The following is a 27120-nucleotide window of genomic DNA, read 5'->3' as shown; positions in this document are numbered from 1 at the left end:
TCACACCATCTCTGTCTGATGAAGGGCAGTTGTGTGTCACGTGTGTGGTGATCTTCATTAAAGTTGCTTAGGAGCTACCTCTGGTGTGTGGACTCTACTCCTTTTTTGCGTGTTCAATTCAATTTGGTTCAATTCTATTTTATTTATAAAGCACCAAATCACAATAAGCAGTTGCTTCAAGGAACTTTATATTGCAAATTAAAGACCATGCAATAAACACTTAATTCTTCATAGATAGTCTTCATATCTTCTTTGCATACCTTGGTTGTAATAAGTAGTTGAATTACTGTTGTGGCAGCACGGTGGTGTGGTGGTTAGCACTGTTGCCTGTGTGGAGTTTGCATGTTCTCCCCATGTCTGTGTGAGTTTCCTCCCACAGCTCAAAGACACACAGTTACTGGGGTTAGGTTAATTAGTGATTCTAAATTGCCCACAGGTGTGAATGTGAGTGTGAATGGTTGTCTGTCACTCTGTGTTACCCTGTGACAGATGGGCGACCTGTACAGGGGTGTTCTCTGCCTCTCGCCCTATGACAGCTGGGATAGTTGTCTTCAGATGTGATAGAAGCAAAGGAACCAGAGTTTATGTCAGGCCAAAACCTCAGGTAAGCAAAAGTTATGAGTTGACACTCACACCATACACACTGAATGGAAAGTTAGGTCAGTGTTTCTGTGCAGCTCTGTAAACATTTCCTGTAAATGATCTGAGATATAAATGCACCTGTTGCAAGCGATAAGATTGCTTTACCTTGAAACAACATGCTCGTTCCCATAATGTGGTTTCCCAAGAGAAGCAGCAATTGGATTAAAGTTTCTATGAGGGTAATTAAACTCATTTAAAAATAAAGAATTATCCATATATCAGTTTACTTATTTTTTTAAAAATCTTTTTAAACCTTTATTTTACCAGGTAAAATGTTGATGTACAAAAGGAAGATTTTTCTCACAGGGGGTCATTTTGTCGAGTTTTCTCTGTATTATTGTGTGGTGTTTACCTTACAATACAAAGTGCCATGAATGGACTGTTGTGGTCATTTGGTGCTACATAACTACAGCTAACAAACCATCCAACTTAAGTGGCCAAATATGAATACTTGAGAAAAACTAATTTGATGCAGTTCTAGAACCACAAATTGTGCTGACATAACAAAGATAAAAACATAAATTTCACTGTATTTTTTTCTACCAAGTGTTGCCAAATGAACTTACAAGATAAAACCAGATGAAACAGGTGAAACAAATGAGAACGAGGCAGACAGTCACAGAGGAAGGAAAAGAGAGGAAGGAAAGTAACTAAGGAAGAGGAGACACAAAGGAAGCAATACCAGACTAACACAGAAAGTGGGAACAAGGAAAGAGAAATAAACTAACACATGGACACATGGAAGAAAAAAAACACAAGACAGAAAATAAATGGCAACATCAACTTAATAAGAAACCAGAACTATGACATGTAGACAATCATTGTTAAAAAACAAACAAACAAACACAAACCACAGAGAGTAGGTGCTTTAATGGAGGTTTATTGAAGAATTTTACAATGTTTAATTTGTTGATCAAGTGACTGGACAATGATGATGATGATGATGATGATCTTTTTTGAGGATGAGTTGGATTGTTTTTATCATGTTGGAGATCTGTTTGATAGAGAAAAATTAAGAGTTTATTACATGAGAAGTTCTCTACATTTTCAACAACAGCAATATTAATGAGCAGTATTCATGTATGAGTCTGACAAGGAAGGTTTATCTTTTAATAAGCTGCTGAAGCAAGATATAGATAACAAAAATGAACTTAAGATGCTAACCTGAGACTGTTCAGCATTTATACAGCCTGTTGAGCCTGAGGATGTCATTCTGGCTCATCTCAGTGGCATATCCAAACTCAACATTGGAATCAGGGATAGCCACCAAAGTGGGCTGGTTGTTCTTGGAGAAGGCATACCTGAAAACACAGAGAGCAGGTTTTCAAATGAGAAGACTGAAGTGTCTCCCTAAGTCTTGTGTTTCCTGTCTTTATTTCTGGCAAATATTTCTGATATCAACAGTGAGTGTTGTTATACTGATTTGATTTAATACAATATCGTAAAGGAGGGGCTGCAGCTAAATCCTGGAATGCAAAACATAAAGTACAAACTATTTTATAAAACAGGACAACAAAAATCATAACAAAGGCAGTTTTCAGTAAGTTTAGCATATGAAACCATTATTTATTTTTGCTATTGTGGGGTAAAGCGCCTGTTGTGTGGTTTGGCTCTATATAAATAAAACTGAATTGATCTGAATGTCACAAATTATCCAGGAAAATACACAATCCTGAATATTTCTAAGTAAAGGTCGGTGAGAGAACGACCATCTTTGTGTTGTACATTCTTAAGAAAATTACAGATTCACATTCATTTGCTTTAACACCTGTTTGAGCATCTCTCATATTTTCCGTCACCATGATGGCAGCCACCGTTGTGACACAGAGCAGCTGCTATTGATACCTACTTGTGGTAATGCATGACGGAGCCGTAGTCATAGGTGGTTCCCTGGTTCAAAGTGTTGATTTTGTCAAAGTTGTACGCCATTCCTAAAGACAGAAATATTGTGAGCTCATTATTATAGCATTATATAAACTTTAGGTAAAAAAAAAAATCCAATTTTCCAAAATGTATTTCGTGCCAATAAATATTTTCCTTCTGTCTAGGATTTATACTCCCGTTATGGATAATGACAAGTGAAAACAGGCAAACCGTCGCTGATGTTCTCCCACAAAACGCGGATGTATTGGTCGCGGTCAGAACGTGTCTGCTCGTGATTGAAGCCCAGAGCGTGGAGCAGTTCATGCTGGACAGTGTCGTGGTAAACACAGCCTGATCGCTGCAGGGACAGATCCTGCGCGTAGTAACGACGGCCGATGTAGGAGTAGCAGCTGCGAAGGTACGAGATGAAGTCACCAAAATGTCTCATTTCGAAAATCTGATATTGCACAAACTTGCTTTGAAATGTGTCTCATGTTAACACACCAACAAGGTGTGGTTGCATATTCACTTTAAAATAATAGGAAATATTTTAGTTGCATGGAAACTGAATTTTAACTTTGCCATTATGAAGCTTTTATTAGTTTGTGTTCAGGCACGCTTGTTGGTTGAGGAAGTGAAAGACTGTGGCCTGGATTAATAGAAGAAAAGTCTGCACTACATGATTCAGTAATTACATTTATTTAGTCTGCATCCAAACACTGTCTGAAATCACTGAAATGAATTCACTCATAAATTAGCTGTTTGTCAACATAACACAATTAATTCTTCAAGGTTTTCTAGGGAGACAGGTTGGCCAAAGAAACAAGCAAACTCAGACAAACTAGGATGGAAGTTGTGTTGTTCGTGTTTACCCATTAAGGGACTGGATGTTCAGGTAGTCTCTCTCATTTGTGCGTCTGACAAGACGGATACAAGAGACATCGTGGAAGGACTGCAGAGCACGCTCGATGACCGACACCTCACGATCGGCTGTAAAGACAGAAAAGAAAACCCATTTTAAACCAGCACAATACTAACAGGATGCTGTGACACTACAGGCAAAATGTCTGCAGCACAAGACACCATGTTACTGTCCCTGAACAAGTGCAGACAACAGCATTCACAGATGAGATTACTACCCACAGTACGCGCTGGAAATGGTGTAGGGTACGTAGACACGTCCATCAGCGGACTTGGGCCACATGCAGCCATTAGCAGTGCAGGGGTCAGCGTTTCTCTCAGCCTCAGAGCCGTACGCAATATCATCCACTATGTAGGGTTCATCAGGAGAGCGGACTGCAGCAAACACAGCGATCAGTTCAAAGTTGATTGATCTGCTCTAACAGCATTCTCCACTTTTACTGAGATCTAAAATATTTGTGCTCGTGCACAAATATGTGCTGGACACTGAGGTTATGTTCTTTGTATTTTTTTTTCAGGGAATTTAAGAGAGCGAAGAACGAAAACGGAATTATTGTCCTTCTTTGTTGCTTTAAAACTCTTACCAATATCTCTGTTGGCTCTCTCAATTCGCTCTGAAGTTGACAGAGCCTTAGCACCCTGTACAAGAAGGAATGAACAAGTGTCTTCATTTTACAAAAGAACATTTTGCATTAAAGGATTCACTGTATTTAAAACGTCAGATGGAAGCAATTGTTCCTCCTCTTCATGCTGATCACTACAGCTTGTAGTGGAAGTGACTGAAAATCCACAATCATCACTTGTGACACATTGTATCACATGTGAATCTAATATATTCCACCACCAGTTACAACGCATCAGAAACACACTTCAGCACATCAAGAGTGGATTTGTGATATTTTCAGCATTCAGAATTCATAGTAGTGGCCTATTACTTGAAAAAAAAAAATTAAATAAAAGTGCTCCTGTCTTTTAATGCATTTTTAAAATGTATTGTAAATATTATATTTGGATAAAATACAATGGTAAACTTACCAGAGTCCAGATTTTTCCAGGAGTTAAATTTAAGGACAAAAAGAAGAGAGAAAAACACATTTAAAGAGAACTTCCACTAAAAATGTGCTGGAATAGGAGAATTTCTCACCTCCTTTTCAGCCCAGACAGAGACAGCCAACAGGGCTACGACAACACACTTAAGCCCAAACATGTCAACAAATAATCTGCAAAAATAAAAATAAAATATATACACACACACACACACACACACACACACACACACACACACACACACACACACACACACACACACACACACACACACACACACACACACACACACACACACACACACACACAGTAACCCCAATTCTTCTAGATGTAAATATTACTTACAGTTATCGCTGAAGAGAGAAACACACCACAGTGAATGGTGGGTGAAGATCACTTTATAAAGCTAACTGCGCTGGAAAACAATTTCCTTTTATGGAAACTCGGACACTGAGGAACAGAGTGGAGTGAAAAATAAATTTAGCCCAAGATAAAAACATGTCACCTTGATGCCACATTGCAAATCCCCACGACCTCATGATAAGAGCGGTTTGTGGTAAACTAGCAGAAACTAGCAGAAAAGTTGGACTGATAGAAAACCTAAAAGTACACAAAGACCAAATATTTAAAAAACAAACAAACAAACAAAAAACAAACAAACAAACAGGAATACCTGAAAGGATTATTAGGAAGAAGAGGTAGATAAACAGGGTCATTGTAAACTAAAGCAGGAGGTAAAACAAAAATGAGACAGTTGAGAAAACTGACCTTCAAAGTAAAACAGGAAGTAACCAAAGACAAATAGCTACCTCTGAACTATGAAGACTAACATAAACAGAAGGTACGAGAAAAGAATAACACTATGAGCAACTACAGAGCAATAGATATGATGTGACTGTGTCAAGTAAACGCTGTCTACACTTTTTGTGTGCAGGTTCAACAGTAATTAATGTTAAACGAGAAAAATTAGGGACAATTATTTTGGCATGATACAGAATGTCTGAGACTCTCTTTGCATTATATTCCAGATGTTTTCACAATAACTGAAACAACTGAATATCTCCACGAGGAGGACGCCCAGACCTGCCACTTTACAGCGCTCAAATAAAACCTCCACCCGCAACCAACCCTCAGCCTTCAGGATATGTGACTTTTGAAAATTGTTGATCTGCCTGTTTTCCAGCATGTGGCTCATTGGAGTGACAAGCTAACATATGTTTGTGTTGCCTCACTGTTTTGTTTTTAAATCAAACAAGAATACTTTAAAATAAAACAGCTCATTTTTCACTGTATTTTTTTGTACCAAGTGTTGGCAAATGAACTTACAAGATAAAACCAGATGAAACAGGTGAAACAAATGAGAACGAGGAAAAGAGAGGAAGGAAAGTAACTAAGGAAGAGGAGACACAAAGGAAGCAATACCAGACTAACACAGAAAGTGGGAACAAGGAACGAGAAGAAACTCACACATGGATACGTGGAAGAAAAAAAAACCACAAACAGAAAATAAATGGCAACATCAACTTAATAAGAAACCAGAACTATGACATGTAGACAATCATTGTTAAAAAACAAACAAACAAACACAAACCACAGAGAGTAGGTGCTTTAATGGAGGTTTATTGAAGAATTTTACAATGTTTAATTTGTTGATCAAGTGACTGGACAATGATGATGATGATGATGATGATCTTTTTTGAGGATGAGTTGGATTGTTTTTATCATGTTGTAGATCTGTTTGATAGAGACAAATTAAGAGTTTATTAGATGAGAAGTTCTCTACATTTTCAACAACAGCAATATTAATGAGCAGTATTCATGTATGAGTCTGACAAGGAAGGTTTATCTTTTAATAAGCTGCTGAAGCAAGATATAGATAACAAAAATGAACTTAAGATGCTAACCTGAGACTGTTCAGCATTTATACAGCCTGTTGAGCCTGAGGATGTCATTCTGGCTCATCTCAGTGGCATATCCAAACTCAACATTGGAATCAGGGATAGCCACCAAAGTGGGCTGGTTGTTCTTGGAGAAGGCATACCTGAAAACACAGAGAGCAGGTTTTCAAATGAGAAGACTGAAGTGTCTCCCTAAGTCTTGTGTTTCCTGTCTTTATTTCTGGCAAATATTTCTGATATCAACAGTGAGTGTTGTTATACTGATTTGATTTAATACAATATCGTAAAGGAGGGGCTGCAGCTAAATCCTGAAATGCAAAACATAAAGTACAAACTATTTTATAAAACAAGACAACAAAAATCATAACAAAGGCAGTTTTCAGTAAGCTTAACATATGCAACAGTTATTTGTTTTTGCTATTGTGGGGTAAAATGCCTGTTGTGTGATTTGGCTCTATATCGGGGATCCTCAAATCCAGGCCTTGAGGGCCGGTGTCCTGCAACTTTTAGATGTGTCTCTGCTTCAACACACCTGAGTCAAATATAGAAGTGATCAGCAGGACTCTGGAGAACTTGACTGCATACTGAGGAGGTAATTCAGCCATTTGATTCAGGTGTGTTGGATCAGGGACACATCTAAAACCTGCAGGATTACCAGCCCTCGAGGCCTGGATTTGAGAATCCCTGCTCTATATCAATAAAACTGAATTGATCTGAATGTCACAAATTATCCAGGAAAATACACAATCCTGAATATTTCTAAGTAAAGGTCGGTGAGAGAACGACCATCTTTGTGTTGTACATTCTTAAGAAAATTACAGATTCACATTCATTTGCTTTAACACCTGTTTGAGCATCTCTCATATTTTCCGTCACCATGATGGCAGCCACCGTTGTGACACAGAGCAGCTGCTATTGATACCTACTTGTGGTAATGCATGACGGAGCCGTAGTCATAGGTGGTTCCCTGGTTCAAAGTGTTGATTTTGTCAAAGTTGTGCGCCTTTCCTAGAGACAGAAATATTGTGGGCTCATTATTATAGCATTATATAAACTTTAGGTAAAAAAAAAATCCAATTTTCCAAAAAGTATTTCGTGCCAATAAATATTTTCCTTCTGTCTAGGATTTATACTCCCGTTATGGATAATGACAAGTGAAAACAGGCAAACCGTCGCTGATGTTCTCCCACAAAACGCGGATGTATTGGTCGCGGTCAGAACGTGTCTGCTCGTGATTGAAGCCCAGAGCGTGGAGCAGTTCATGCTGGACAGTGTCGTGGTAAACACAGCCTGATCGCTGCAGGGACAGATCCTGCGCGTAGTAACGACGGCCGATGTAGGAGTAGCAGCTGCGAAGGTACGAGACGAAGTCACCAAAATGTCTCATTTCGAAAATCTGATATTGCACAAACTTGCTTTGAAATGTGTCTCATGTTAACACACCAACAAGGTGTGGTTGCATATTCACTTTAAAATAATAGGAAATATTTTAGTTGCATGGAAACTGAATTTTAACTTTGCCATTATGAAGCTTTTATTAGTTTGTGTTCAGGCACGCTTGTTGGTTGAGGAAGTGAAAGACTGTGGCCTGGATTAATAGAAGAAAAGTCTGCACTACATGATTCAGTAATTACATTTATTTAGTCTGCATCCAAACACTGTCTGAAATCACTGAAATGAATTCACTCATAAATTAGCTGTTTGTCAACATAACACAATTAATTCTTCAAGGGTTTCTAGGGAGACAGGTTGGCCAAAGAAACAAGCAAACTCAGACAAACTAGGATGGAAGTTGTGTTGTTCGTGTTTACCCATTAAGGGACTGGATGTTCAGGTAGTCTCTCTCATTTGTGCGTCTGACAAGACGGATACAAGAGACATCGTGGAAGGACTGCAGAGCACGCTCGATGACCGACACCTCACGATCGGCTGTAAAGACAGAAAAGAAAACCCATTTTAAACCAGCACAATACTAACAGGATGCTGTGACACTACAGGCAAAATGTCTGCAGCACAAGACACCATGTTACTGTCCCTGAACAAGTGCAGACAACAGCATTCACAGATGAGATTACTACCCACAGTACGCGCTGGAAATGGTGTAGGGTACGTAGACACGTCCATCAGCGGACTTGGGCCACATGCAGCCATTAGCAGTGCAGGGGTCAGCGTTTCTCTCAGCCTCAGAGCCGTACGCAATATCATCCACTATGTAGGGTTCATCAGGAGAGCGGACTGCAGCAAACACAGCGATCAGTTCAAAGTTGATTGATCTGCTCTAACAGCATTCTCCACTTTTACTGAGATCTAAAATATTTGTGCTCGTGCACAAATATGTGCTGGACACTGAGGTTATGTTCTTTGTATTTTTTTTTTCAGGGAATTTAAGAGAGCGAAGAACGAAAACGGAATTATTGTCCTTCTTTGTTGCTTTAAAACTCTTACCAATATCTCTGTTGGCTCTCTCAATTCGCTCTGAAGTTGACAGAGCCTTAGCACCCTGTACAAGAAGGAATGAACAAGTGTCTTCATTTTACAAAAGAACATTTTGCATTAAAGGATTCACTGTATTTAAAACGTCAGATGGAAGCAATTGTTCCTCCTCTTCATACTGATCACTACAGCTTGTAGTGGAAGTGACTGAAAATCCACAATCATCACTTGTGACACATTGTATCACATGTGAATCTAATATATTCCACCACCAGTTACAACGCATCAGAAACACTTCAGCACATCAAGAGTGGATTTGTGATATTTTCAGCATTCAGAATTCATAGTAGTGGCCTATTACTTGAAAAAAAAAATTAAATAAAAGTGCTCCTGTCTTTTAATGCATTTTTAAAATGTATTGTGAGTTCTTGTAAATTCTTAGTATATGTTCAAAACTCGAGATATTATATTTGGATAAAATACAATGGTAAACTTACCAGAGTCCAGATTTTTCCAGGAGTTAAATTTAAGGACAAAAAGAAGAGAGAGAGAAAAACACATTTAAAGAGAACTTCCACTAAAAATGTGCTGGAATAGGAGAATTTCTCACCTCCTTTTCAGCCCAGACAGAGACAGCCAACAGGGCTACGACAACACACTTAAGCCCAAACATGTCAACAAATAATCTGCAAAAATAAAAATAAAATATATATATATATACCCACACACACACACACACACACACACACACACACACACACACACACACACACACACACACACACACACACACACAGTAACCCCAATTCTTCTAGATGTAAATATTACTTACAGTTATCGCTGAAGAGAGAAACACACCACAGTGAATGGTGGGTGAAGATCACTTTATAAAGCTAACTGCGCTGGAAAACAATTTCCTTTTATGGAAACTCGGACACTGAGGAACAGAGTGGAGTGAAAAATAAATTTAGCCCAAGATAAAAACATGTCACCTTGATGCCACATTGCAAATCCCCACGACCTCATGATAAGAGCGGTTTGTGGTAAACTAGCAGAAACTAGCAGAAAAGTTGGACTGATAGAAAACCTAAAAGTACACAAAGACCAAATATTTAAAAAACAAACAAACAAACAAAAAACAAACAAACAAACAGGAATACCTGAAAGGATTATTAGGAAGAAGAGGTAGATAAACAGGGTCATTGTAAACTAAAGCAGGAGGTAAAACAAAAATGAGACAGTTGAGAAAACTGACCTTCAAAGTAAAACAGGAAGTAACCAAAGACAAATAGCTACCTCTGAACTATGAAGACTAACATAAACAGAAGGTACGAGAAAAGAATAACACTATGAGCAACTACAGAGCAATAGATATGATGTGACTGTGTCAAGTAAACGCTGTCTACACTTTTTGTGTGCAGGTTCAACAGTAATTAATGTTAAACGAGAAAAATTAGGGACAATTATTTTGGCATGATACAGAATGTCTGAGACTCTCTTTGCATTATATTCCAGATGTTTTCACAATAACTGAAACAACTGAATATCTCCACGAGGAGGACGCCCAGACCTGCCACTTTACAGCGCTCAAATAAAACCTCCACCCGCAACCAACCCTCAGCCTTCAGGATATGTGATTTTTGAAAAATTTTTGATCTGCCTGTTTTCCAGCATGTGGCTCATTGGAGTGACAAGCTAACATATGTTTGTGTTGCCTCACTGTTTTGTTTTTAAATCAAACAAGAATACTTTAAAATAAAACAGCTCATTTTTCACTGTATTTTTTTGTACCAAGTGTTGGCAAATGAACTTACAAGATAAAACCAGATGAAACAGGTGAAACAAATGAGAACGAGGAAAAGAGAGGAAGGAAAGTAACTAAGGAAGAGGAGACACAAAGGAAGCAATACCAGACTAACACAGAAAGTGGGAACAAGGAACGAGAAGAAACTAACACATGGATACGTGGAAGAAAAAAAAACCACAAACAGAAAATAAATGGCAACATCAACTTAATAAGAAACCAGAACTATGACATGTAGACAATCATTGTTAAAAAACAAACAAACAAACACAAACCACAGAGAGTAGGTGCTTTAATGGAGGTTTATTGAAGAATTTTACAATGTTTAATTTGTTGATCAAGTGACTGGACAATGATGATGATGATGATGATGATCTTTTTTGAGGATGAGTTGGATTGTTTTTATCATGTTGTAGATCTGTTTGATAGAGACAAATTAAGAGTTTATTAGATGAGAAGTTCTCTACATTTTCAACAACAGCAATATTAATGAGCAGTATTCATGTATGAGTCTGACAAGGAAGGTTTATGTTTTAATAAGCTGCTGAAGCAAGATATAGATAACAAAAATGAACTTAAGATGCTAACCTGAGACTGTTCAGCATTTATACAGCCTGTTGAGCCTGAGGATGTCATTCTGGCTCATCTCAGTGGCATATCCAAACTCAACATTGGAATCAGGGATAGCCACCAAAGTGGGCTGGTTGTTCTTGGAGAAGGCATACCTGAAAACACAGAGAGCAGGTTTTCAAATGAGAAGACTGAAGTGTCTCCCTAAGTCTTGTGTTTCCTGTCTTTATTTCTGGCAAATATTTCTGATATCAACAGTGAGTGTTGTTATACTGATTTGATTTAATACAATATCGTAAAGGAGGGGCTGCAGCTAAATCCTGAAATGCAAAACATAAAGTACAAACTATTTTATAAAACAAGACAACAAAAATCATAACAAAGGCAGTTTTCAGTAAGCTTAACATATGCAACAGTTATTTGTTTTTGCTATTGTGGGGTAAAATGCCTGTTGTGTGATTTGGCTCTATATCAGGGATCCTCAAATCCAGGCCTTGAGGGCCGGTGTCCTGCAACTTTTAGATGTGTCTCTGCTTCAACACACCTGAGTCAAATATAGAAGTGATCAGCAGGACTCTGGAGAACTTGACTGCATACTGAGGAGGTAATTCAGCCATTTGATTCAGGTGTGTTGGATCAGGGACACATCTAAAACCTGCAGGATTACCAGCCCTCGAGGCCTGGATTTGAGAATCCCTGCTCTATATCAATAAAACTGAATTGATCTGAATGTCACAAATTATCCAGGAAAATACACAATCCTGAATATTTCTAAGTAAAGGTCGGTGAGGGAACGACCATCTTTGTGTTGTACATTCTTAAGAAAATTACAGATTCACATTCATTTGCTTTAACACCTGTTTGAGCATCTCTCATATTTTCCGTCACCATGATGGCAGCCACCGTTGTGACACAGAGCAGCTGCTATTGATACCTACTTGTGGTAATGCATGACGGAGCCGTAGTCATAGGTGGTTCCCTGGTTCAAAGTGTTGATTTTGTCAAAGTTGTGCGCCTTTCCTAGAGACAGAAATATTGTGGGCTCATTATTATAGCATTATATAAACTTTAGGTAAAAAAAAAATCCAATTTTCCAAAAAGTATTTCGTGCCAATAAATATTTTCCTTCTGTCTAGGATTTATACTCCCGTTATGGATAATGACAAGTGAAAACAGGCAAACCGTCGCTGATGTTCTCCCACAAAACGCGGATGTATTGGTCGCGGTCAGAACGTGTCTGCTCGTGATTGAAGCCCAGAGCGTGGAGCAGTTCATGCTGGACAGTGTCGTGGTAAACACAGCCTGATCGCTGCAGGGACAGATCCTGCGCGTAGTAACGACGGCCGATGTAGGAGTAGCAGCTGCGAAGGTACGAGATGAAGTCACCAAAATGTCTCATTTCGAAAATCTGATATTGCACAAACTTGCTTTGAAATGTGTCTCATGTTAACACACCAACAAGGTGTGGTTGCATATTCACTTTAAAATAATAGGAAATATTTTAGTTGCATGGAAACTGAATTTTAACTTTGCCATTATGAAGCTTTTATTAGTTTGTGTTCAGGCACGCTTGTTGGTTGAGGAAGTGAAAGACTGTGGCCTGGATTAATAGAAGAAAAGTCTGCACTACATGATTCAGTAATTACATTTATTTAGTCTGCATCCAAACACTGTCTGAAATCACTGAAATGAATTCACTCATAAATTAGCTGTTTGTCAACATAACACAATTAATTCTTCAAGGTTTTCTAGGGAGACAGGTTGGCCAAAGAAACAAGCAAACTCAGACAAACTAGGATGGAAGTTGTGTTGTTCGTGTTTACCCATTAAGGGACTGGATGTTCAGGTAGTCTCTCTCATTTGTGCGTCTGACAAGACGGATACAAGAGCCATCGTGGAAGGACTGCAGAGCACGCTCGATGACCGACACCTCACGATCGGCTGTAAAGACAGAAAAGAAAACCCATTTTAAACCAGCACAATACTAACAGGATGCTGTGACACTACAGGCAAAATGTCTGCAGCACAAGACACCATGTTACTGTCCCTGAACAAGTGCAGACAACAGCATTCACAGATGAGATTACTACCCACAGTATGCGCTGGAAATGGTGTAGGGTACGTAGACACGTCCATCAGCGGACTTGGGCCACATGCAGCCATTAGCAGTGCAGGGGTCAGCGTTTCTCTCAGCCTCGGAGCCGTACGCAATATCATCCACTATGTAGGGTTCATCAGGAGAGCGGACTGCAGCAAACACAGCGATCAGTTCAAAGTTGATTGATCTGCTCTAACAGCATTCTCCACTTTTACTGAGATCTAAAATATTTGTGCTCGTGCACAAATATGTGCTGGACACTGAGGTTATGTTCTTTGTATTTTTTTTTCAGGGAATTTAAGAGAGCGAAGAACGAAAACGGAATTATTGTCCTTCTTTGTTGCTTTAAAACTCTTACCAATATCTCTGTTGGCTCTCTCAATTCGCTCTGAAGTTGACAGAGCCTTAGCACCCTGTACAAGAAGGAATGAACAAGTGTCTTCATTTTACAAAAGAACATTTTGCATTAAAGGATTCACTGTATTTAAAACGTCAGATGGAAGCAATTGTTCCTCCTCTTCATGCTGATCACTACAGCTTGTAGTGGAAGTGACTGAAAATCCACAATCATCACTTGTGACACATTGTATCACATGTGAATCTAATATATTCCACCACCAGTTACAACGCATCAGAAACACTTCAGCACATCAAGAGTGGATTTGTGATATTTTCAGCATTCAGAATTCATAGTAGTGGCCTATTACTTGAAAAAAAAAAAATTAAATAAAAGTGCTCCTGTCTTTTAATGCATTTTTAAAATGTATTGTAAATATTATATTTGGATAAAATACAATGGTAAACTTACCAGAGTCCAGATTTTTCCAGGAGTTAAATTTAAGGACAAAAAGAAGAGAGAAAAACACATTTAAAGAGAACTTCCACTAAAAATGTGCTGGAATAGGAGAATTTCTCACCTCCTTTTCAGCCCAGACAGAGACAGCCAACAGGGCTACGACAACACACTTAAGCCCAAACATGTCAACAAATAATCTGCAAAAATAAAAATAAAATATATATATACACACACACACACACACACACACACACACACACACACACACACACACACACACACACACACACACACACACACACACACACACACACACACACACACAGTAACCCCAATTCTTCTAGATGTAAATATTACTTACAGCTATCGCTGAAGAGAGAAACACACCACAGTGAATGGTGGGTGAAGATCACTTTATAAAGCTAACTGCGCTGGAAAACAATTTCCTTTTATGGAAACTCGGACACTGAGGAACAGAGTGGAGTGAAAAATAAATTTAGCCCAAGATAAAAACATGTCACCTTGATGCCACATTGCAAATCCCCATGACCTCATGATAAGAGCGGTTTGTGGTAAACTAGCAGAAACTAGCAGAAAAGTTGGACTGATAGAAAACCTAAAAGTACACAAAGACCAAATATTTAAAAAACAAACAAACAAACAAAAAACAAACAAACAAACAGGAATACCTGAAAGGATTATTAGGAAGAAGAGGTAGATAAACAGGGTCATTGTAAACTAAAGCAGGAGGTAAAACAAAAATGAGACAGTTGAGAAAACTGACCTTCAAAGTAAAACAGGAAGTAACCAAAGACAAATAGCTACCTCTGAACTATGAAGACTAACATAAACAGAAGGTACGAGAAAAGAATAACACTATGAGCAACTACAGAGCAATAGATATGATGAGACTGTGTCAAGTAAACGCTGTCTACACTTTTTGTGTGCAGGTTCAACAGTAATTAATGTTAAATGAGAAAAATTAGGGACAATTATTTTGGCATGATACAGAATGTCTGAGACTCTCTTTGCATTATATTCCAGATGTTTTCACAATAACTGAAACAACTGAATATCTCCACGAGGAGGACGCCCAGACCTGCCACTTTACAGCGCTCAAATAAAACCTCCACCCGCAACCAACCCTCAGCCTTCAGGATATGTGATTTTTGAAAATTGTTGATCTGCCTGTTTTCCAGCATGTGGCTCATTGGAGTGACAAGCTAACATATGTTTGTGTTGCCTCACTGTTTTGTTTTTAAATCAAACAAGAATACTTTAAAATAAAACAGCTCATTTTTCACTGTATTTTTTTGTACCAAGTGTTGGCAAATGAACTTACAAGATAAAACCAGATGAAACACGTGAAACAAATGAGAACGAGGAAAAGAGAGGAAGGAAAGTAACTAAGGAAGAGGAGACACAAAGGAAGCAATACCAGACTAACACAGAAAGTGGGAACAAGGAACGAGAAGAAACTAACACATGGATACGTGGAAGAAAAAAAAACCACAAACAGAAAATAAATGGCAACATCAACTTAATAAGAAACCAGAACTATGACATGTAGACAATCATTGTTAAAAAACAAACAAACAAACACAAACCACAGAGAGTAGGTGCTTTAATGGAGGTTTATTGAAGAATTTTACAATGTTTAATTTGTTGATCAAGTGACTGGACAATGATGATGATGATGATGATGATCTTTTTTGAGGATGAGTTGGATTGTTTTTATCATGTTGGAGATCTGTTTGATAGAGAAAAATTAAGAGTTTATTAGATGAGAAGTTCTCTACATTTTCAACAACAGCAATATTAATGAGCAGTATTCATGTATGAGTCTGACAAGGAAGGTTTATGTTTTAATAAGCTGCTGAAGCAAGATATAGATAACAAAAATGAACTTAAGATGCTAACCTGAGACTGTTCAGCATTTATACAGCCTGTTGAGCCTGAGGATGTCATTCTGGCTCATCTCAGTGGCATATCCAAACTCAACATTGGAATCAGGGATAGCCACCAAAGTGGGCTGGTTGTTCTTGGAGAAGGCATACCTGAAAACACAGAGAGCAGGTTTTCAAATGAGAAGACTGAAGTGTCTCCCTAAGTCTTGTGTTTCCTGTCTTTATTTCTGGCAAATATTTCTGATATCAACAGTGAGTGTTGTTATACTGATTTGATTTAATACAATATCGTAAAGGAGGGGCTGCAGCTAAATCCTGAAATGCAAAACATAAAGTACAAACTATTTTATAAAACAAGAGAACAAAAATCATAACAAAGGCAGTTTTCAGTAAGCTTAACATATGCAACAGTTATTTGTTTTTGCTATTGTGGGGTAAAACGCCTGTTGTGTGATTTGGCTCTATATCAGGGATCCTCAAATCCAGGCCTTGAGGGCCGGTGTCCTGCAACTTTTAGATGTGTCTCCGCTTCAACACACCTGAGTCAAATATAGAAGTGATCAGCAGGACTCTGGAGAACTTGACTGCATACTGAGGAGGTAATTCAGCCATTTGATTCAGGTGTGTTGGATCAGGGACACATCTAAAACCTGCAGGATTACCAGCCCTCGAGGCCTGGATTTGAGAATCCCTGCTCTATATCAATAAAACTGAATTGATCTGAACGTCACAAATTATCCAGGAAAATACACAATCCTGAATATTTCTAAGTAAAGGTCGGTGAGAGAACGACCATCTTTGTGTTGTACATTCTTAAGAAAATTACAGATTCACATTCATTTGCTTTAACACCTGTTTGAGCATCTCTCATATTTTCCGTCACCATGATGGCAGCCACCGTTGTGACACAGAGCAGCTGCTATTGATACCTACTTGTGGTAATGCATGACGGAGCCGTAGTCATAGGTGGTTCCCTGGTTCAAAGTGTTGATTTTGTCAAAGTTGTGCGCCTTTCCTAGAGACAGAAATATTGTGGGCTCATTATTATAGCATTATATAAACTTTAGGTAAAAAAAAAATCCAATTTTCCAAAAAGTATTTCGTGCCAATAAATATTTTCCTTCTGTCTAGGATTTATACTCCCGTTATGGATAATGACAAGTGAAAACAGGCAAACCGTCGCTGATGTTCTCCCACAAAACGCGGATGTATTGGTCGCGGTCAGAACGTGTCTGCTCGTGATTGAAGCCCAGAGCGTGGAGCAGTTCATGCTGGACAGTGTCGTGGTAAACACAGCCTGATCGCTGCAGGGACAGATCCTGCGCGTAGTAACGACGGCCGATGTAGGAGTAGCAGCTGCGAAGGTACGAGACGAAGTCACCAAAATGTCTCATTTCGAAAATCTGATATTGCACAAACTTGCTTTGAAATGTGTCTCATGTTAACACACCAACAAGGTGTGGTTGCATATTCACTTTAAAATAATAGGAAATATTTTAGTTGCATGGAAACTGAATTTTAACTTTGCCATTATGAAGCTTTTATTAGTTTGTGTTCAGGCACGCTTGTTGGTTGAGGAAGTGAAAGACTGTGGCCTGGATTAATAGAAGAAAAGTCTGCACTACATGATTCAGTAATTACATTTATTTAGTCTGCATCCAAACACTGTCTGAAATCACTGAAATGAATTCACTCATAAATTAGCTGTTTGTCAACATAACACAATTAATTCTTCAAGGTTTTCTAGGGAGACAGGTTGGCCAAAGAAACAAGCAAACTCAGACAAACTAGGATGGAAGTTGTGTTGTTCGTGTTTACCCATTAAGGGACTGGATGTTCAGGTAGTCTCTCTCATTTGTGCGTCTGACAAGACGGATACAAGAGACATCGTGGAAGGACTGCAGAGCACGCTCGATGACCGACACCTCACGATCGGCTGTAAAGACAGAAAAGAAAACCCATTTTAAACCAGCACAATACTAACAGGATGCTGTGACACTACAGGCAAAATGTCTGCAGCACAAGACACCATGTTACTGTCCCTGAACAAGTGCAGACAACAGCATTCACAGATGAGATTACTACCCACAGTACGCGCTGGAAATGGTGTAGGGTACGTAGACACGTCCATCAGCGGACTTGGGCCACATGCAGCCATTAGCAGTGCAGGGGTCAGCGTTTCTCTCAGCCTCAGAGCCGTACGCAATATCATCCACTATGTAGGGTTCATCAGGAGAGCGGACTGCAGCAAACACAGCGATCAGTTCAAAGTTGATTGATCTGCTCTAACAGCATTCTCCACTTTTACTGAGATCTAAAATATTTGTGCTCGTGCACAAATATGTGCTGGACACTGAGGTTATGTTCTTTGTATTTTTTTTTCAGGGAATTTAAGAGAGGGAAGAACGAAAACGGAATTATTGTCCTTCTTTGTTGCTTTAAAACTCTTACCAATATCTCTGTTGGCTCTCTCAATTCGCTCTGAAGTTGACAGAGCCTTAGCACCCTGTACAAGAAGGAATGAACAAGTGTCTTCATTTTACAAAAGAACATTTTGCATTAAAGGATTCACTGTATTTAAAACGTCAGATGGAAGCAATTGTTCCTCCTCTTCATACTGATCACTACAGCTTGTAGTGGAAGTGACTGAAAATCCACAATCATCACTTGTGACACATTGTATCACATGTGAATCTAATATATTCCACCACCAGTTACAACGCATCAGAAACACTTCAGCACATCAAGAGTGGATTTGTGATATTTTCAGCATTCAGAATTCATAGTAGTGGCCTATTACTTGAAAAAAAAAAATTAAATAAAAGTGCTCCTGTCTTTTAATGCATTTTTAAAATGTATTGTAAATATTATATTTGGATAGAATACAATGGTAAACTTACCAGAGTCCAGATTTTTCCAGGAGTTAAATTTATGGACAAAAAGAAGAGAGAGAGAAAAACACATTTAAAGAGAACTTCCACTAAAAATGTGCTGGAATAGGAGAATTTCTCACCTCCTTTTCAGCCCAGACAGAGACAGCCAACAGGGCTACGACAACACACTTAAGCCCAAACATGTCAACAAATAATCTGCAAAAATAAAAATAAAATATATATATACACACACACACACACACACACACACACACACACACACACACACACACACACACACACACACACACACACACACACACACACACACACACACACACACAGTAACCCCAATTCTTCTAGATGTAAATATTACTTACAGCTATCGCTGAAGAGAGAAACACACCACAGTGAATGGTGGGTGAAGATCACTTTATAAAGCTAACTGCGCTGGAAAACAATTTCCTTTTATGGAAACTCGGACACTGAGGAACAGAGTGGAGTGAAAAATAAATTTAGCCCAAGATAAAAACATGTCACCTTGATGCCACATTGCAAATCCCCACGACCTCATGATAAGAGCGGTTTGTGGTAAACTAGCAGAAACTAGCAGAAAAGTTGGACTGATAGAAAACCTAAAAGTACACAAAGACCAAATATTTAAAAAACAAACAAACAAAAAACAAACAAACAAACAGGAATACCTGAAAGGATTATTAGGAAGAAGAGGTAGATAAACAGGGTCATTGTAAACTAAAGCAGGAGGTAAAACAAAAATGAGACAGTTGAGAAAACTGACCTTCAAAGTAAAACAGGAAGTAACCAAAGACAAATAGCTACCTCTGAACTATGAAGACTAACATAAACAGAAGGTACGAGAAAAGAATAACACTATGAACAACTACAGAGCAATAGATATGATGAGACTGTGTCAAGTAAACGCTGTCTACACTTTTTGTGTGCAGGTTCAACAGTAATTAATCTTAAACGAGAAAAATTAGGGACAATTATTTTGGCATGATACAGAATGTCTGAGACTCTCTTTGCATTATATTCCAGATGTTTTCACAATAACTGAAACAACTGAAAATCTCCACGAGGAGGACGCCCAGACCTGCCACTTTACAGCGCTCAAATAAAACCTCCACCCGCAACCAACCCTCAGCCTTCAGGATATGTGATTTTTGAAAAATTTTTGATCTGCCTGTTTTCCAGCATGTGGCTCATTGGAGTGACAAGCTAACATATGTTTGTGTTGCCTCACTGTTTTGTTTTTAAATCAAACAAGAATACTTTAAAATAAAACAGCTCATTCAACCAAAACTTGCATAGTTTGGATTTAGGGAATTAAAAACACTGAGATTTCAGTGACAGTGATGGTAAATGAATTATTCATTCAGTGGTTCACACAAGCACTTTTTCTGCCCCTAAGCACTTTCTTTCTAGAATTCACAGTTCACCCTGCTATTTCTATCAGCACTCACATTAGTGAACTCACAGTGGTGGTCTGGTTCAGCTGGCAGCCATACATACCATAATACTGCCTCCACCATGTTAGGGCCAGTTTATACTCACATTGTGGTTGCTCGCAAATGGCACCAGATGACAAACTTGACATTAAATTGACGTCATGTCTGCTGTCGCCAGCGGCCATGTCTGTAGGTCATGCTCCTCTTCTTGTAAACTGATGCAATGTGCTGTGTTGAAGACACAAGTGTACAATCGTGTTGGGTTTTACTGTCATTTTAATGATACACTATGTTGCCAGAAGTATTCCGTCACCCATTCAAATGATTGAATTCAGGTGTTTCATGGCCACAGTTGTATAAAACCAAGCTGCCATTTAAAAGACAGAAACAATAGTGAAAACATACAGGGATGAGTGAGGAAAAAAATCATCTCATACTTTGTATACATGCACACATACACAAACAACGTGGAAGCGATTAGGAACAACAGCAACTCAGCCACAAGGCCACATAAAATGACAGAGCGGGCTCAGCAGATGCTGAGGCGCCAACTTTCTGCAGAGTCACTCACTAAAGTGTGGAGTGTTTCTTGAACCTTCTAGGAAAACAAACAAGAACAAATCAAATCTAAATGAGCACATATGAGTTTTATTTTGTATCATTTTTGTTACAACAGGCACTTTGTGCAATTTATTGCTCAAAACCTTTGCAATTTATTCAGGTTTTTCAGGGGGAAAAAAATCACAGATGATGTAGAGGTCTCAAAAACTGATGTATCAAATACGACACACTTGACTTTACAGGCTAAATCAGGGGTGGCAGACATCAAATTAAATTCAAGCTGATAATTTTGATTACATTCACTCACTTGTATTATTTTTTTATTATATTAATTTGACATGAGGTTCCGTTAGTTTTGCAAAAATAGCTGGTAGAAATGTTCTCCAAAGAGCTAATTTTTTCCTTTATGTATTTCTCACTCTGTACTTTTTCACTTTTACTTGAGGAAAGAAGTTCAATCAGTACTTCAATTTTTATACTGAAGTATTTTTAAACACAACTATCTGCACTTCTACTTAAGTGAAGAATGTGTACTTTTGCCACCTCTGATGCTAACACTAATTTGTTTAGTGTATTCAGGGCTGGCATAAAGCTGGTGGCAGTGTGGTGGTTAGCACTGCTGCCTCACTGCATGAAGGTTATGGGTTCCTATCCTGTCTGCAGCCTTTCTGTGTGGAGGTTGCATGTTCTCCCCATGTCTGTGTGGGTGCTCTGGCTTCTTTCTTTCAGTTCAGCTGGTTGCCTATTGTGTGCTTGTTGTCTCAAAACAACTGCTTGCTGCTGGAAATGACGCACATGAAAACAGTGAGGCCCACAATTTATGCAACCTAAACTAAAACGATGAGCTAAAATTTGCTCAAACGTTTTTTTCCATTTCACCCAGCTCATGGATGAAAACTCTCCGAAGAACTCTGTTGACACTACAAGCTGTCATTTGAGGTAATTTATAGAAATTCTGCATCTTTAAGATATTTTTTTCATCAACAGATGTCAGCAGGGAATTCTGAATTCATGAAAATATGGTTTATTCTGTGAGCAGGTACATGACAATTTATTTTCAATGCAATGTTTTAAATTGTATTGAAGATATTCTTGGAACCAACTGGTCTGATGTCTGAGTGGCCCCGCGTTTCCAGGACTCCTGTTACCACCTATTGAGACAAAAGAAACACGTTAAAGGCATGAAACTAAGATTTACTATAGGATACCCAACACATGAGTTATATTTAGTGGCATAAGCCTGTACTCCCCTTTACAAACACCTTTTTTATGACACTTTTGCAGTGTTTTAAGTGTAAATGTGTGTATTTATATAACACCATATTTTATTTTATATTATTGTAACCATGATGATGAAGCCCACTGAAACCCTGAACTCGTCATACACCTAATCAAGTTGTTTTTGTGCACAAACCTAACCAAACCATTTCCTTTGCATTGTATCATCACAAGGATGTGCATTATTTAAATTTAAAAAAAATTGTAATATATTGCATTTCTTACTGTTTAACACTTGTACAGCCTGTTCAGTCTGGTGATGTCATTCTGGCTCATTTGAGTGCCCGTGCCGAATTCAACATTGGGATTGGGAATGGGCTCCATGGTGGGCTTGTTGTTGCCAGAGAAGGCATACCTGGAATCAATGCACATCTGGTTTGCTTGTATTAAAGAAAAAATGAGAAACTATTGTTTTATCATTTGAAGGGTCAGTTTGCCTGCATTGTTAGTCCAAGTCCACACAGCTTGTCAGCTGGCTCTCAGTAGGAGGATAATGTCATAATGTAGTCAATATGGACATTTTCATAACCTATATACAAAATCAGTATACATCTATAAAATGTACTTAAATTTGTTCAGCATTCAAAAACAAACAAACAAACAAAAAACAAAAACAAACAAACAAAACCAAAAAAAAGATAATTTATAAAAACTAAACTACATTAACAGAAACCTATTTATGTGTTTATTGGAATAAACAGATGTTAGTGATTGCAGACCTGTGGTACTGCATGACAGAGTTGTAGTCATAGGGCGTGTTCTGGTTCAGCGTGTTGATCTTGTCAAAGGCGTACTCCCAACCTGAGAGGGCAAAAAGTAACAGGGTTCAGAAAAGGCTGATGACAGTTAATGTGTTCTTCACACCCACAAGCTTTTCATCAGTTCAGAGTCAAGAGGTTAGATTAGAATCAGGATTTGTGGATATTATTAAGGTGGATGGTAAGAAGGGTTACACAGTCTCACAGTCTTTTTCATTTACATAAATGCAGTTTTTCATCAGATTAGTCTCATTCCCATTCATTTGTGTCCTTGTACACAAAGATGTCTCATTTTTTGTTAATGGTTACGGTTCAGGTTCTGACCAGACTGGATGTTTTCCCACAGGACGCGGATGTGCTGGTCCCTGTCGGAGCGACACTGCTCATGGTTGAAACCGAGGGCGTGGAGCAGCTCGTGCTGGACGGTGTTGTGGTAGAGACAACCCTGACGGTCCAGAGACACTGTCTGGGCGTTCCCACGGCGACCAACATAGGAGTAACACCTGCATTCATACAATATGTTTTTAGAAGAAGTCCAAAAAGAAAAAAAAAAGTCCATTATTATCCCTTATAAAGGAAAAGAGCATACAAGAAAAGATGGATGCACCTGCTGCAAGTTCTTTCACAGAAGCCCCCACTACCAACCAAAGACACTGAAAAACGTGGGCTCTATAACCTGCAGGTCAGCAGGCACTGAAGAGTCCAGACTAGTAGAAATGGCAGGCACAGGTATCTCTGGCTGGTGTGAATTTTTCCTGCAGCTGTATCATTAGCTTTTACAACAAAAAAAAGTAAAAGCTGCCCAGAGAAAACAGAGATTGTTACCCGTTGACAGACTGGATGCTCAGGTAGTCTCTCTGGTTGGTTCTTTGCACAAAGCGAATGCAGGAGACATCACTGAATGACAGCAGACCTCGCTCAATGATGGAGCGCTCACGAGAGGCTGACAAAACACAGAAGGGAGAATAAATTTACACTGTACATTTTACATACAATTTACAATGTAATGATGTTTAATCAAAATCAGATGTTTTATTCTATTTGTGTTAGTTAAACTTTGAGTTCCCTTTTTCAGTTTTCAGTTTGTCTGTACTTAGCTTGAATGGATAATTTGAGTGTAGTTGTGCAAAGTGCAAAACCAAAAAAAACATAGATTAAAAATATGTAAATATGAAAAAAATTGTAGGTTTATTCCTTGACTTGAAATCGACTTCAAATCAAACAGAGTATAACTACAGCACAAAGTTTACCTTCTATCATAAATCATTAATCAGACATTTATGGAACAGGCAGTGGAACGCTTTCACTATCATGCGCTTCAGCTCTGCTGCCACAAGTACTGCTACAGAAAATCATTGCTTTTCGCATCATATTTAGGTGTTGATTTATTAAGCTACTGACTTTACTTTACTATTTTGTGTACTTTTTACCTTTCAGAGCTTTTTACTTTTGTGATATTGTATTTAGTTTATTAAGCTTGTTTTTATATTTTGGCTGCTTTGAGATAAAACACATCAAAACTTATTTTTAGTTATTTTAAAATAGTGATAGCACTTTTGCTTCACAGATAGAAGGTCTGGGTTCGACTCCACCTTTCTGTGTGGAGTTTGCATGTTCTACCCGTGTTTGCGTGGGTTTTCTCCGGGTACTCTGGTTTCCTCCCACACCCCAGAGACATGTAGTTAGTGGGGTTAGGTTAACTGGTGATTCTAAATTGCCCATAGGTGTGAATGTGAGTGTGAATGGTTGTCTGTCTCTCTGTGTCAGCCCTGTGACAGGCTGGCAACCTGTACAGGTTTGATCAGCTGCTTTACTTAAATTTAAAACCTCCTTAACCATCATTCAGTTACTTACAGTAATGTGAGGCGATAATGTAGGGCACATAGACTTTTCCATCGCTCGATTTTCCCCACATGCAGCCGTAGGAGGTGCAAGGATCAGCGTTCCTTTCATTCTCATTGTCATAAGCAATGTCATCAATGATATAGGGCTCATCTGCTGTATGCACTGTTAATGGACAACACTGAGTTAGTCACTTGACCACATATAAATGTACTAGAAAGTATATCAAAGTACTGTGATGCAAATCAACTAAACATCTTTCATAAACTACAGAAATATGTGTTTGCTGCTCATGTTCTGCATCAGTAGTTGAATAACGACCCTGAACAGGATAAGCAGAAGAGAATGGACGGATGGATGGATGGATGGATGGACGGACGGATGGATGGATTTTGTATCTAATGATAATTTTGCTGCCTCCTTATTTCAGTGAGTGGAGCACAGCAGGATTGCATTCCTTTTGTTTACTGTATGCTCCACCTTGGTTGTATTATTTATCGGGAAGCTATTAATTTTCCTTCTTAAACAGCTGCATCAATCAAATTAGGAACTGAATTTCTATATAAACATAGCAAAGATAAGCAATATAAGTATGACAGAAATGCATAGTTACTTCTAACGAAACACTAAAAAAAAGCAGGGCCTGAAGTTGATGAAGGGTGTAAATGAAGTATAAAATGTCTTACCAACATCCTTGTTGGCCCTCCACAGGAGCTCAGAGACTGACAGATCCTAGACAACATAATTCATTAATAAGGAATTACATGGAAAATAAAATTTTCAGTTTTCAAGTGAAATTTGTTTCTGTGAAAATGAATTGTTATATTAAATCGACTGCCTGTTTCACAAACTGCTGTGAAAACGTGCTGCTCTGGTGCCTGAAGTCAGTTTAGCAAATTTATTTTTTGTTATAATTTGTCTCAGGATCAATCAGTCACCTTACACTAACACTGCTCAAGGGTTCCACGTGTGCTGGGGAAGTACCCAGCATGAGTTAAGAGCAAAAAAAAAAAGAAACAAAAAAACATAGAAGTGCGAAGAACTGCAGCTCCTCTAATGGCCGCTTGTGCCTGGCTCAAAGAGTGAGGCAATCCCTGTAGACTCCTGTCTTAAAATACTCAAATTTACAGCAGGAATAAACATGTTACAGCCTGCTACATAAACAGTTTTGGTGTCTGTGGCTAATTTGGTTCCAAATAACTATACAGCGGTGCCTTGTTTTTTCAATCACTCATTCATTGAAATATTTTATTTCTTAGTTTATTATTTAACATGAAATTTTGCATCATTGTGGGCAGGGCTGCTTTGAGTGACAGGTGGATCTGACACAGGTGACTGTAGGACCAGCTGTTTGTCAGGCCTTACCTTGGCTAATTCAAGTAACTGATGTGGTACTGCTGCCTCTTAGCAAATTATAATATAATAGCCCAGCAGGAAATCTGTGTTCCAGTTTGGTGAGTGAATTTCTAGATTTTGTTAGTCCGTTATTTAGTAACAGTTAGCAGGTATTTTTGCCTGTGCGATGCACCCATGCAGTCTATGAATGCAGCTTGATAACCAGCCTTGCTAGAATTTGCCTTAAACATAACAATCCACCTACTCATCCAAGAAATGGTCACCTCTGGCTCCAAGAATAAAGATGGTAACGTCCTAAAAGCATTAATTAAAGTAGCCCTAAGTATAAGGAGAGTTTAATCTTAAAAATAGAGAGAATGTCTCTCCCAAATCCAAACTGGGAGCTGGTACGCCTGCATTCTGAAAGCAAAGTGCTCTATTGGGTTATATGGCACACTGAGGTCTTTAAGACACGATCATATTATTATATGATTATATTGTTATACAAGATTGTGTTATACAAGTACTGACTGCTGTATCATAAAGGACAAATAAATACTGTTATACATTGAATGTGAATCCTAGTTACTGAAAAATGAAAGAAAAAGCAACACATCCTCACAGCTTGAGAAGTTTAAATCATTAAATGAGTGTGTGTGTGTGTGTGTGTGTGTGTGTGTGTGTGTGTTTAATCATAAACTTAAACTTATTACTTGAATTCTGATTCATTCTTCTTGTATGTTGAGTGTAAAAGTTGTGTAATTTAACCAAACATCCTCCCGTCTTGGAAAAATATTAATCTGCAAAGTAAATGTGTCAGATAAATGTAGTGAAGTACAATATTTCCTTTTCCAATTGCAGTAAAAGTAGCATGAAGTGGAATTAGTTTGATATTTAGGATATCCTCACCTTCTCTTCAGCCCGGCAGTAGTCAGAGACTCCCAGGAGGATCAATACACTGAGTGCGCATTTCATGAAAGCCATGTTACCTGTGTACAGTGTTAACACCTGGATCCTGCTGCAGC

The 27120-nt window shown here is 38.5% G+C and overlaps 3 protein-coding genes across 3 annotated transcripts; all 3 read right to left on the bottom strand.

Annotated features, from left to right (window-relative positions):
- Positions 1 to 1506: 1506 nt before the first annotated feature.
- On the bottom strand, positions 1507 to 27120 carry LOC115781386 (uncharacterized). The gene is made up of 30 exons (XM_030731021.1): positions 27005 to 27120; positions 25447 to 25492; positions 24773 to 24925; positions 23744 to 23861; positions 23363 to 23421; positions 17157 to 17276; positions 16913 to 16994; positions 16016 to 16129; positions 15511 to 15514; positions 13635 to 13689; positions 13273 to 13425; positions 13002 to 13119; positions 12361 to 12539; positions 12117 to 12198; positions 11220 to 11333; positions 10715 to 10718; positions 8817 to 8871; positions 8454 to 8606; positions 8183 to 8300; positions 7542 to 7720; positions 7298 to 7379; positions 6401 to 6514; positions 4571 to 4646; positions 4011 to 4056; positions 3649 to 3801; positions 3378 to 3495; positions 2737 to 2915; positions 2492 to 2573; positions 1807 to 1943; positions 1507 to 1636 (listed from the first exon to the last, which is right to left on the bottom strand). The coding sequence occupies exons 1-29, from the start codon at positions 27077 to 27079 to the stop codon at positions 1817 to 1819; spliced, it is 2958 nt and encodes a 985-aa protein (XP_030586881.1). The 5' UTR covers positions 27080 to 27120; the 3' UTR covers positions 1507 to 1636; positions 1807 to 1816.
- On the bottom strand, positions 6066 to 9710 carry LOC115781112 (high choriolytic enzyme 1-like). Its single transcript, XM_030730534.1, has 9 exons — positions 9637 to 9710; positions 9415 to 9490; positions 8817 to 8862; positions 8454 to 8606; positions 8183 to 8300; positions 7542 to 7720; positions 7298 to 7379; positions 6378 to 6514; positions 6066 to 6207 (listed from the first exon to the last, which is right to left on the bottom strand). The coding sequence occupies exons 2-8, from the start codon at positions 9475 to 9477 to the stop codon at positions 6388 to 6390; spliced, it is 768 nt and encodes a 255-aa protein (XP_030586394.1). The 5' UTR covers positions 9478 to 9490; positions 9637 to 9710; the 3' UTR covers positions 6066 to 6207; positions 6378 to 6387.
- On the bottom strand, positions 10885 to 14496 carry LOC115781113 (high choriolytic enzyme 2-like). The gene is made up of 9 exons (XM_030730535.1): positions 14434 to 14496; positions 14194 to 14269; positions 13635 to 13680; positions 13273 to 13425; positions 13002 to 13119; positions 12361 to 12539; positions 12117 to 12198; positions 11197 to 11333; positions 10885 to 11026 (listed from the first exon to the last, which is right to left on the bottom strand). Exons 2-8 carry the CDS (start codon positions 14254 to 14256, stop codon positions 11207 to 11209), a joined length of 768 nt encoding a protein of 255 aa, XP_030586395.1. The 5' UTR covers positions 14257 to 14269; positions 14434 to 14496; the 3' UTR covers positions 10885 to 11026; positions 11197 to 11206.

The sequence above is a fragment of the Archocentrus centrarchus genome, chromosome 6, assembly GCF_007364275.1.
Source record: "Archocentrus centrarchus isolate MPI-CPG fArcCen1 chromosome 6, fArcCen1, whole genome shotgun sequence".
NCBI classification, from domain to species: domain Eukaryota; kingdom Metazoa; phylum Chordata; class Actinopteri; order Cichliformes; family Cichlidae; genus Archocentrus; species Archocentrus centrarchus.
The sequence above is the reverse complement of the archived record's forward strand: the minus strand, read 5'-3'. Positions and strand labels throughout refer to the sequence as shown.

What these genes read in the sequence shown, in the direction of transcription:
- LOC115781112 (XM_030730534.1), bottom strand. Translation starts at nt 9,477, where the DNA reads ATGTTTGGGCTTAAGTGTGTTGTCGTAGCCCTGTTGGCTGTCTCTGTC. An exon ending in CTGTCTGGGCTGAAAAGGAG is followed by an intron (nt 8,863 to 9,414) that starts GTGAGAAATTCT and finishes CAGGGTGCTAAG; the next exon opens with GCTCTGTCAACTTCAGAGCG. An exon ending in GAGAGCCAACAGAGATATTG is followed by an intron (nt 8,607 to 8,816) that starts GTAAGAGTTTTA and finishes TGTTTGCTGCAG; the next exon opens with TCCGCTCTCCTGATGAACCC.
- LOC115781386 (XM_030731021.1), bottom strand. Translation starts at nt 27,079, where the DNA reads ATGGCTTTCATGAAATGCGCACTCAGTGTATTGATCCTCCTGGGAGTC. An exon ending in ATCCTCAGGCTCAACAGGCT is followed by an intron (nt 4,647 to 6,400) that starts GTATAAATGCTG and finishes TTATTTTTGCAG; the next exon opens with ATTATTTGTTGACATGTTTG. An exon ending in GAGAGCCAACAGAGATATTG is followed by an intron (nt 3,802 to 4,010) that starts GTAAGAGTTTTA and finishes TGTTTGCTGCAG; the next exon opens with TCCGCTCTCCTGATGAACCC.
- LOC115781113 (XM_030730535.1), bottom strand. Translation starts at nt 14,256, where the DNA reads ATGTTTGGGCTTAAGTGTGTTGTCGTAGCCCTGTTGGCTGTCTCTGTC. An exon ending in GTGGGAGAACATCAGCGACG is followed by an intron (nt 12,199 to 12,360) that starts GTTTGCCTGTTT and finishes TTCTGTCTCTAG; the next exon opens with GAAAGGCGCACAACTTTGAC. An exon ending in TCCGTCATGCATTACCACAA is followed by an intron (nt 11,334 to 12,116) that starts GTAGGTATCAAT and finishes CTGTGTTTTCAG; the next exon opens with GTATGCCTTCTCCAAGAACA.